Source organism: Trichechus manatus, unplaced genomic scaffold (genome assembly GCF_000243295.1).
Source record: "Trichechus manatus latirostris isolate Lorelei unplaced genomic scaffold, TriManLat1.0 scaffold00073, whole genome shotgun sequence".
In the NCBI taxonomy this organism is placed as follows: domain Eukaryota; kingdom Metazoa; phylum Chordata; class Mammalia; order Sirenia; family Trichechidae; genus Trichechus; species Trichechus manatus.
Genome location: NW_004444009.1, coordinates 10,217,623 through 10,229,056, shown reverse-complemented (window position 1 = coordinate 10,229,056; position 11,434 = coordinate 10,217,623). Strand labels below are relative to the sequence as shown.

Below are 11,434 nucleotides of genomic sequence, written 5' to 3'. Positions count from 1 at the left end.
GGAACTCCTGAGACTATGGCCCTAAGACACCCTTCTGATCTGAAACTGAAGCTGTTCCCGGAAACCACCTTCCAGCCAAGTAACAGACAAGCCCATAAAATAAACAGTAATACCTGAGAGAAACATGGTCGTTAGAACAATCAATTATAAGAGATCAAAAGGGCAATATCTGCCCAAGGCAAAGATGAGAAGGCAGGAAGGTGTAGAAAATCAGGACAAAAGGAAATGGGGAACACAGGGCAGAAACGGGGAGAGGGCTGACACATTGAGGAATGAAGCCAAGGCCATGAAACACTTTATGTACAAACTATCAAATGGGAATCTATTTTGCTCTGTAAACTTTCACCTAACGCACAATTAAGAAAAAACAAAGTGTAAACTTTCTGCAGGCCTCTGGGAACTGCTCCCAACTTTAACAATCAGTAGAAAATAAATTCTGTACAAATGAAGAAAGTGATTGTTTATTTGTTTGTTTTAATTGCCAGAAATCAGTCACCAGATCAGTCAAAGAGGAAGTGATATTCGGGCTGGGGAATAGCTCTACCTCTTCAGCTCTCCAGATTTTCCTAGGAAAAACAGTGAAAATCCAAGAGTCAAAGGGATGGTCTTCAGGAACTTCCTAAAGAAACCAGGGAATGAACTGCAGATACCTCCAAAGAAATGCTGCTCTTACTACAGCATCTGTTGATCCTGGAAGTGGAGGGGAACGCTCCTGCCCAGCATTTATGACAGCGAATGTTCTAATGATTACCAAGACATGGGCTTAGAATACCTTCTGTAGTTATCACTACAGCAGATGAGACCAGTTGTTTTTTGTTAGATAATATTAAGATGATTCCAAACTTTCTCAATTCATACCCAAAGGTATTAGTGAAAGGAGACCCAGAAATTTACTAAGGAGTAAGTGAAGCCAGGCTGAGATTAGAGCTCCATCACCAATATACTTTATAAATCATTATGTGTGAAAAATGGAGATTAGCTTTACAAAGTCAGCAGTAAATGTCTTAGGCAGCATGGCTCCAAAGTCTAGTCTCCACAAGCTGAGCTTCTATTTCCCATTTAACATGGGGAAAAAAAATCTTGGCATTTTCAGCAAAGTAGGGAAGGCTGTTAGCCTGCTTGGTTTCCAACTTAGACAAAAAGAGGCAAGAATTGGAGCTCCAGGTATTACTGCAAAAATAATTCAAATGCCTAGGAAAGCCAGGGGCCCTGACATACTTACCCAACCTCCCTGGCCCTGGATGAACTGTCGGATGGCACTGTTCCCATTGATCATATTTATCACAGGGATGGCCACCCATGTTGCAATTTCTGGGGCCATGTGGGCCACACACTCAAGAAGTTTCACTGACACCGCCAAAAAGGCTCTCTCATAAGCTAAGCTGGAATCCTGAGCACACCAGGTTGTACTGAGAGATTTCACTGTGTCCTTGAGTACAGCTTCTGCCTGGGGAGAGACATAGGAAATGTCAGTGGAGGATCACTCATGAAGTGCAGGATGCTGCAGATGCAGGAATCCAGTAAAGCAAGTGTTTCCCAAAGAATGGCAAATGTACCAATGGTGGTACATGAGTTAATCTTAGTAGGTAAATGGATAAACTTCTCATTTTAATACTGTGTTTTTTAACTTATTATTTTACTTATAACTTCTTGTACTTATTTATATTTTTATATTATAACTTATTTTAATGGCTACTGGGATATAAGTAGCCCATCAAACCCATGATGTCAGGTATCACTGCTTAAAACCCGTTGCCGCCGAGTCGATTCCAACTCATAGCAACTCTACAGTACAGAGTAGAACTGCCCTAAAGGGTTTCCAAGGAGCAACTGGTGGATTCAAACAACCTATCTTTTGGTTAGGAGCTGAGCTCTTTAATCACTGCACCACCAGTGATCCTATCATTGCTTAGGATAAACAAAGTGATTGAAAGAAAAACTTGAAAGAAAAATAGTAAGTACATACAGGTAATGGTTGCAAACCATCTTTATGATTCATTATGATGAATGCATTCATTATGATGAACATAATTAATGTTACTGGATTATACACATAAAAAATGTTGAAACAGAAAATGTTTTGTTACATGTATTTTTATCACAATAAAAAATATTACCTACAAGACAGTACAGCTGGTCAAATTGTGAAGGTATTGCTTGAGTTACTCTTAAGTAAACTCCTAAGTAAAAAACCAATTAGTTTTTCCTCTTACTCTTCCCTTCCCAAATAATTCAGTCAAAAATCCATTAGGTGGGGCTGAGAAAGGTCTACTGGGGTGTAGAGAGGGGTCCACATTGGTCAGAACAGAGTGTTGAAGCCCAAGCAAGCTAAGAAGGGCATCCACATGGGAGGACACCTACATCTTGGTTTCTAAAAACCATTCTCCATTAAAAGAAACCAAGGATCTCCGGAGAAATGGCTGATTCCAGGGTTAGGGCATGGAAAGTAGAAGATCTTGTGTCAGAAAGTAAGGAAGTACCCAACAATTAATAGGGACAAGTCGAAAATACAAAGTCCAACTAAAGGGACTCCTACTGGCCAAATCTGGGGCAATTTGGACATCTAAATAATGATATTAACAGATTATAACTCATTGAATAAGGTAGGAATTCATAAGCCTAAACTAATATAAAGAATAAATGAATAAATTAAAACTTTGATGAGATATTTACATAGTTTCAAAGAATCTCTCTATAAAACACTTATTGATTACAAAGGAAAAAGAGTAATTTTACAGTGAAGGGTGGCAGACACCATCATAAGTGATCAAAGTCAACACCACTAATGGAACAAACTCAAATTTTGTGCACTTGATAGAATGCAATGAGAAGAATACAGAAATATTTCTGTGTTACTCCTACCAAAGGTATATATCTTGAATCTATCCATGAGGAAACATCAAATAAACCCGTTAATTAAGGGCCATTCTACAAAATAACTACTCCATAATCCTCAAGTGTCAAGGTTGTGAAAATCAAGGAAACACTGAGGAAACATTCCACATTGAAAGAGACCAAAATGTCTTTAGTCTAAACAACTAAAATGCAATGTATGATTCTGGCTTGGGTGTTTTTGCTATAAATGTCATTACTGGCACAATTAGCAAAACTTGCATAGAATGTGAGGATAAGATGATAATAATATATCAGTGCTAACTTCCTGGTTTTGATAGTTATCTTGTGGTTATATAAGAGACTGCCCGTGTTTGAAGGAAATACACATTAAAGTATAGGGGGTGGTGGAACATCTTATCAGCTATTTACTCTCAAATGATTCACAAGAGAAAATTCTTTGTACTAGCAACTTTTCCGAGTTTGAGACTGTCTCACCACTTTTAAAAATGAGGGGGAAAAAGTATATTCAGTCATCAGCTAACCTAGGACAGCCTCAAGACAGAAATTGGGAGTTATAGGTCCAGTTCTGTCTGAATGTAGAGTAGGCAAAAACCCAAGCTGTATTCAGCAGGAATAATAACACCTAACAGTCAAGAGTGTGGTTCTGGAATCAGTCTGGGTTCAAATCTTAGCTTTAACATTTACTGAGTGATCTAATTACTTGTTTCCCTCTGCCTCAGTTTCCTTAGGAGTCCTGATGGCACAATGGTTAAGCACTCGGCTGCGAAGTGAAAGGTCAGTGGTTGGAACCCACCAGACGCTTCACAGGAGAAAGACATGTTAGTCTGCTTCCATAAAGGTTTACAGCCTTGGAAACCCTATGGGGCAGTTCTACTCTGTCCTATAGGGTAGCTATGAGTTGGAATCAACTCAACAACAGATTTTTCAGTTTCCTTATCTACTTAAAAGGATATCAATTCAGGAAACACTTATTGAAGGCCTATTCTGTACCAAAAATCAACTCAATAGCACTTAACAACAATTGTGTACCAGGCACTGTTCTTGGTTGTGTGAATACAGCCGTGAACAAAGCAGCTAGATGACTGCTGTCATGGTGTTAAATGCAGATGGAGAGGGATTGCTCTAGGGATAAGTTTCTACAATACCTCATAGAGTAGTGTAAAGACTAAATGAGAAAATAAATGTAAAGTATATAGAATAGTGCCTGACGCATGGTAAACAATGAGTTAATACTAGCTATCGTCTTAGTTATCTAGTGCTGCTATAACAGAAATACCACAAGTGGATAGCTTTAATAAACAAATTTATTTGCTGACAGTTTAGGAGGTTAGAAGTCCGAATTCAGGGTGCCAGCTCCAAGGGAAGGCTTTCTCTCTCTCTCAGCTCTGGAGGAAAGTCCTTGTCATAAATTTTCCATTGGGTCTAGGAGTTTCTCATCACAGGGACCCCAGGTCCAAAGGACACACTCTTCTCCTGGCTTATCTCTCTTGGTGGTATGAGGTCCCTCCGCTCTCTGCTCGATTCTCTCTTATATCTCAAAAGAGATTGACTCTAGATACAACCTAATCCTGTGGATTGAGTCTTGCCTCATTAACGTAACTGCCTCTAATCCTGCCTCATTAACATCATAGAAGTTGGGATGTATAACACATAGGATAATCACATCAGATCACAAAATGGTGAACAACCACATAATACTGGGAACCATAGCTTAGCCAAGTTGACACATTTTGGGGGGACACAATTCAATCCATACCGGCTATCATTGATATTAGTCAGCAACATCTCAACAGTATTTTATGATCTTTATCTCCAATACAGAGTGCAAATGCTCTTGCCACTAATCAGCAGTGTATTTATAATCCCATTTGAGAATGGGTTGTCTTTGTTTTGTTATGTTAATGAGGCAGGATTAGTGTAGGGTGTTTCTCGAGTCAATCTGTTTTGAGATATAAAAAGAGATTAAAGAAGGGAGCAGAGAGAGAGAGATGGGGTAAGATAGATGTCAAGACACACAATGATCTCCAACGAACCAGCAAGCAGAAGCTGAAGAGACAAGGACCTTTCTCCAGAGCTGACAGAGAGAAAGCCTTCCCCTAGAGCCAGTGCTCTGAATTCGGACTTCTAGCCTCCTAAACTGTCAGCAAAGAAATCTGTTTATTAAAGCCATCCACTTGTGGTATTTCTGTTATAGCAGCACTAGATAATTAAGACAAGCATTCTAATGAAAAGCCACATGAGGCTTCTTGTTGTTGTTGTATGCTGTCAGTCCATTCTGACTCATAGCAACCCTATAGGACACAGTATAACTGCCCCATAGGGTTTCCTAGGCTATAATCTTTATGGGAGCAGATTACCATGTCTTTTCTCCCGTGGAGTGGCTGGTGGGTTTGAACTGCTGACCTTTCAGTTAGCAGCTGAGCATTTAACCATTGCACCACCAGGTCTTTTTAGATAAGGCTTAGTGGGCTGCTATCAGGGTTTATCCCTCATTGCATCAGACTTGTCAATTGCCTATTCTTCCTGTATATAATTTCACTTCTTTACTGGTAGAACCTGGGGGCAAAAAGATGCTCACTCGCAACAAACTGGGCTGCTGTGCAGAATAAGTACTAAAACACATGCATAAAAGGTATTTTGTCAAGAATAAAGTACTATAGATAATGCTCTATGCTACAAAGCACAGAGATGATGAAAACCAAGTGGAGGCACCCTGAAGGTGGATCAGCTTATGTCAAGAGCTTTTCATCTCAATCTCACTTAGGTTTTGATTAACTCTCGAAGAACTGGCAGTTGGTGAATTCTAGCTGTATCTGCTTAGATGAATATAAGCCCCAATATTTCACAAAATATTTATAGTCACAGTAGTATAGGAGTAGCAAGAATAGGGGGTCTGAAATATAAAAAGAGCAGCAAAGAATAAAAGGAAGCAGGAACTTCACCTTTTTCTGAGTGGTTTCTGCAATGACACTTCTGACAGAAGCCTCCAATTCGCCATTGAACTGGTCACCCAACATCCGAAGGCGACCAGCAATGATGGCCACGTCAAAAGAGCAAGGCTCTCCTAGGACAGACGGAACACAGTCACACTTGTCACGATCTTTGAAAGAATGACTAGTACCAGGAATCTGGGCACTGGGGAACATTCTCTAGACTTTTAAACAATTTTGGCTTTGTTCACTCCTAAGAACAACTTCAATGTTGTGCAGACACCAATAGTCAGAAAATCTCCCTCCACTGATACTCTCTCCCCCTTCCATGAAGACTTCAGGTGTTGCTGAAAGCTTACATTTTGGCTTTTGAAATTTAAGAGGAAATAAAGAAAGCATACTTAGAATCTCTTGCCGACCTTCAACCACACCCTCAGGCCAGAAACCTTACCTGAATCTGGTTCATCTTCACTACGTACAGTCCGGTTAGAAACCTGCAGTGTTGGGTTCAAGAAGTCTGAGAGCAGAGTGTCCACAATGCATTTCGTTTGCTCCTCAAAAGTTCCAGGCATCTTCATTTCAGATGTTTGCTGTTGAGTTTTGCTTTTCCTCAAAACAGGCAGTGTTCAGCCAGCGGGAAGTCAGAAACACTGGTAAACCAGAGATGTGTCTACCTAATATAAAGTTTCCCAATGGGACATGTAGCCCTGGAGCCTTTCCCACCAGCTTTCTTCAAAAATATCTGCTCAGAAAGATTACACTTGTTGGAGAGCTCACCCACACACAGAACTGTAGGCTTTTTGAAGACACTTTTCTTTCCTTACCTCAGAACCACACCTTAGCCAGTAGTATGTAGATTAATGAATAACTTTTTTATACATAGGTAGCCAATCAAGAATTAAGGAACAGCCTCTTGGGTAATTTCATTAATACTTCCTGTTATGTTCTGTGTATGGTGTAATCTAATGGAAGGATTTGAAGTTATAATAGACCAGCATTCCAATCCTGATTATGGTATTTATTTGCCACAATCATATATCTACTATTTCCTGAGCACCTAGGTACGCGGTACTGTAGTAGGCACTACAAATAGCACAGAAACATGACACAGCCAGTTCCTGTCCTTGTGGACCTCACATTTCATCAAGAATGACATATTAAATAACTAATCAAGTAATTTCTTCTGATATTGAAATAGAGTGCTATGAAAGTGTAATAGGGAAAAAACCTCCAGGGTTGAGAAGGTATCCTTTAAGTAACATCTGAGATGAGTTCTGAAGGATAAGCAGGGCTTCATTAGGCAAAGAGGAGAAATGAGACTGTTCTAGGTGAAGAGAACACCATGTGTAAAGGCTGGGAAGGTGGCAGAGAGGAATTTGAGGAACTGTAAATGGGGATAGGAGCCCTGGTGGCACAGTGGTTAAGAGCTATGGCTGCTAACCAAAGGGTTGGCAGTTCAAATCCACCAGCTGCTCCTTGGAAACCCTATGGCGCAGTTCTTCTCTGTCCTCTAGGGTCACTATGAGTCAGAATCGACTCAACAGCAATGGGTTAAATGGGGATAATACAAAGTACTTCACAGGAAAATTATGAGGATTAAATAAGAACATTGTGTGGAATGACCTAGCAGTGTCAACCTTCCTGAGTGTTAATATTCAGGAAATGTTAACCAGCTCCCTTTTAGCCCAAGGCCAGAGGATGACGATAAAAGGGATCTGAGATTCACTCTTAACAAAAGGATTTTTCTAACATGGTTAGGCTCCTTAGAAATCAGCCTATCATTGTTTTAGGAGATATCGGGGTTGGACAGTTACCTGTAGTGGCTGTCTCCTTGATGTAGCTGAACCCAGTTTTTGGGTTTGAGTCTCAGAAGATTCAAACCTAATCAGCCCTTGCAAGGCATTTTGACCTGGTGACATTATTCATAACAGCCCTGACTAATAAGAAATTCAAGCATGAAGAGTAAAATATTGTTCAGAATGGAATTAATGTCTTGCAAAATAATCACAGCCAAATCTACTGTTTTCTCTTCCATTCTAAAAAAGAAATTATATTAGGTTGCTTTGGGGCTTGGAACAGGAATTATATAAAGGGCCATTTTCATTTGTCATTATCTAGCATTCATTCTCTCTAGAGACAAATGGGCTGAAAATTCAGTTACTACTAAGTAGGCTTCAGACTTCTATTGTCAGAAGGGCCTTTAGAGATAATTTTAGGCCAACTTCCTTTCACACTAGAGCTAGCCATTGAAAATTTAAGAATTCCATCTGCAGGGGCAACAGAAAGCAGCTTCTCCCCCACTGCCTGCATGACCCTTACACTGAAACTGTACTGAAAGAATGTGCCCCGGCCCTGGTGCTTTAGCTATAAATTCTCCTACAGCCTTCCCATTGCCATTGAGTCTGATGGTAAGGTATATGATTAGCTATATAATTGCATGCTGGCAAGAGCTAATCCTAGATTCAAGAAGGGGAGGTAATGTTTTTTCCATTAACACCATCAAAACTGACCACAACTTCACCAGACTGAGTCCAGCACAACTAGATGGTGCCCGGCTACCACTACCGACTGCTCTGACAGGGATCACAGTAGAGGGTCCTGGACAGAGCTGAAGAAAAATGTAGAACAAAATCCTAACTCACACACACACACGAAAAAAGACCAGACTTACTGGTCTGACAGAGACAGAAGAAACCCCGAGAGTATGGCCCCCGGACTCCCTTTTAACTCAGAACTTAAGTCAATCCTGAAGTTCATCCTTCAGCCAAAGACCATAAAACAAAATAAAATGAGACTAAATGGGCACACCAGCCCAGGGGCAACAGTGAGCAGGCAGGAGGGGACAAGAAAGCTGGTAACGGGGAACCCACGGTTGAGAAGGGGAAAGTGTTGACATGTCATAGGGGTGGCAACCAATGTCACAAAACAATATGTGTATTGTTTAATGAGAAACTAATTTCCTCTGTAAACCTTCATCTAAAACACAATTAAAAAAAAAAAAAAATACTGACCACAAGACCATCAGATATCTTGAACGCGGACTGCATCAAGGAGCCTCCCTCTTCCTTCCCTTCCCCTTCTCCTCTGCACATAGACCCCTCTGGTTTCCCAACCATGTAAACCTCAGGTCTGTGGCCCCCTTTGTTTCCCTTCACCCACAGCTTATCAAGTGGGCTATATGCGCATAAAACAGATCTCTGTGTCAAATCACCTGGGGACAAAGGACATTGTGGGGGTGGGAGTTGTGGAATGGGTCCAAGATGAAATTTTACCCTTTCCTCTCGGTCTCAATTACTGTGTAAGTAATGAAGCTTATGAAAACATCCCTGGGTATATGTCCATTATTTAGTGAGCTACGGCCTTGAATAAACTTTCATTTTTCACCTCCGGCTCATCACAGTATCACATAAATTTATAACATGCTCCCATACAAATGCAAACAAAGAATGTATTATTTTAAGAGACCATCAAACTGGTGTTAAAGGGCTTGCCCAAGTCCACAAATCAGTTAAGTGGCAGAACAGAAATTTAAATCTAAGTCTGTCTTACTAAAAACTCATACTTTTCCCACAATAATAAACCATCTTTCACATTTCACTATTGATACATTTATAGGAAAATGCTATATTGGAATCTAATCTTGACTTCTTTGCATTATCTTATATAATCAATGTTGTAAGACTATATGAACAGAGTACCCTCCCCACTGCACAATGTGAGATAAATTTTCCTCCTGTCTACTTCTCTTTGGGCCTTCCACATAGCACCCTGCCAAACCACTCCTTCCTCCCAACCTACATATCTTTACACTTACGGTTCTAATATTGTGCTCCTAATTATTACTGATTGATCAAAGACTACAGCCTTCAGTATGGATTACACCTCAGCATAAAGAAAAAAAAATCCTCACAACTGGACCAATAAGCAACATCATGATAAATGGAGAAATGATTAAAGTTGTCAAGGATTTCATTTTACTTGGATCCACAATCAACGCCCATGGAAGCAGCAGTCCAGAAATCAAATGACGTATTGCACTGGGCAAATCTGCTACAAAAGACCTCTTTAATGTGTTAAAAAGCAAAGATGTCACTTTGAGGGCTAAGGTGCGCCTGCCCCAAGCCATGGTATTTTCAGTCACCTCATATGCATGTGAAAGCTGGACAATGAATAAGGAAGACCAAAGAAGAACTGATGCCTTTGAATTATGGTGTTGGTGAATACTGAATATACCATGGACTGCCAGAAGAATGAACAAATCCGTCTTGGAAGAAGAACAGCCAAAATGCTCCTTAGAAGCAAGGATGGTGAGACTTCACCTCATGTGCTTTGGGCATATTATTAGCAGGGACCAGTCCCTGGAGAAAGACATCGTGCTTGTCCTTAAAGTAGAGGATCAGCAAAAGAGAGGAAGACCCTCAACAAGATGAAATGACACAGTAGCTGCATTGACTGTGAGGATGGTGCAAGACCAGGCAGTGTTTCCTTCTGTTGTATACGGTCGCGATGAGTTGGAATCAACTCGAGGACACTTAACAGCAACAAATTATTACTGGAAAATCATGGGGCCGGAATTTTTCACTACCACTTGCTTCTCTTGCCACCTGGCCACAATACTTTACATTCCTTCCCCAAAAGCTCCATATTATTATATCATTGGCTCAAAGTCATCATCAGTACCAGGTCTGCATGAGAGCGAGGATACTCGGGTACAACTCCTCTCAATATGGAGACCTATAACTAAGAAAACGGGGTCCCTGGGTGGCAAAAAATGTTTGCACTTGACTACTAATCCAAAAAGAAAAAAAAGGTTGGTGGTTCAAATCTATCCAGCAGCACAGCTGAAGAAAGGACCTGGTGATCTGCTTCCATAAAGATTACAGCCAAGAAAACCCTACAGAGCAATTCTACTCTGTAACACATGGGGTCACCATGAGTCAGAATTGACTCGACTCAACAGCAACAGCAACTAAGAACACAAGTTATTTACCTGCCAACCCCCATCACCCAATATACATTAGTGTGAAAGGGACAGCATAATTATAACAGAATTTCCATTAGGAAAGGGGGGAGGATGGGACATATATAACAGTCACTAGTCCACAGCAGTAAAATTAAGGTCAGGAACCATGTAAATGATTGCATATGCAATGTTCCACAACATTGCTGTCATTCATGGGTACTCATTACATGGGTTACATACTGCTAAGACGGACATTAGAAGGTCATTGTTCTAAAAGCACAACATCAATGACTTTTATGGATTTTAAAAGATGAATACCCACTTATATCACAACATCAAACCACAGGAAGGAATATTAAAAAATTAACTTCATGGTATACCCAAGCTTTGGTCATTTTGCTTATAAATTAGTAAAATCAGGCTACAGTTACGATAAATCAATTCTTCATTGGGATCATTTTAAAATTACACTTTGCAAAAGCAACAATTTCATATTCTGCTATGCCTCTTTTATTACAGAAAAGCAATCAAACCCACTGCCATTGAGTTGATTCTGACTCATAGAAAAGCAACCCAATAGAACTTAGTCTTCTAAAAGTTCCAATAGTTGGGATCACCTTAGTAACATTACTTATTTGACTGCTGAGCCATACCTAATTTTCCTTAGGTTATCATTTCAGTTACA

At 40.2% G+C, this 11,434-nt stretch overlaps 1 protein-coding gene across 1 annotated transcript; it reads right to left on the bottom strand.

Moving 5' to 3' along the window:
* Positions 1-347: 347 nt before the first annotated feature.
* Positions 348-7,284, bottom strand: BCL2L15 (BCL2 like 15). The gene is made up of 4 exons (XM_004380385.2): positions 6,238-7,284; positions 5,799-5,920; positions 1,223-1,447; positions 348-566 (listed from the first exon to the last, which is right to left on the bottom strand). The coding sequence occupies exons 1-4, from the start codon at positions 6,362-6,364 to the stop codon at positions 549-551; spliced, it is 492 nt and encodes a 163-aa protein (XP_004380442.1). The 5' UTR covers positions 6,365-7,284; the 3' UTR covers positions 348-548.
* Positions 7,285-11,434: the final 4,150 nt, after the last annotated feature.

Bases quoted from the DNA above. Each gene is read 5' to 3' on its own strand.
- BCL2L15 (XM_004380385.2), bottom strand. From the start codon at position 6,364: ATGAAGATGCCTGGAACTTTTGAGGAGCAAACGAAATGCATTGTGGAC. The intron at 5,921-6,237 runs GTAAGGTTTCTG...CGTCTGTCCTAG, and splicing joins TGAAGATGAACCAGATTCAG to GAGAGCCTTGCTCTTTTGAC. The intron at 1,448-5,798 runs GTGAAGTTCCTG...GTCTCTCCCCAG, and splicing joins CAGAAACCACTCAGAAAAAG to GCAGAAGCTGTACTCAAGGA.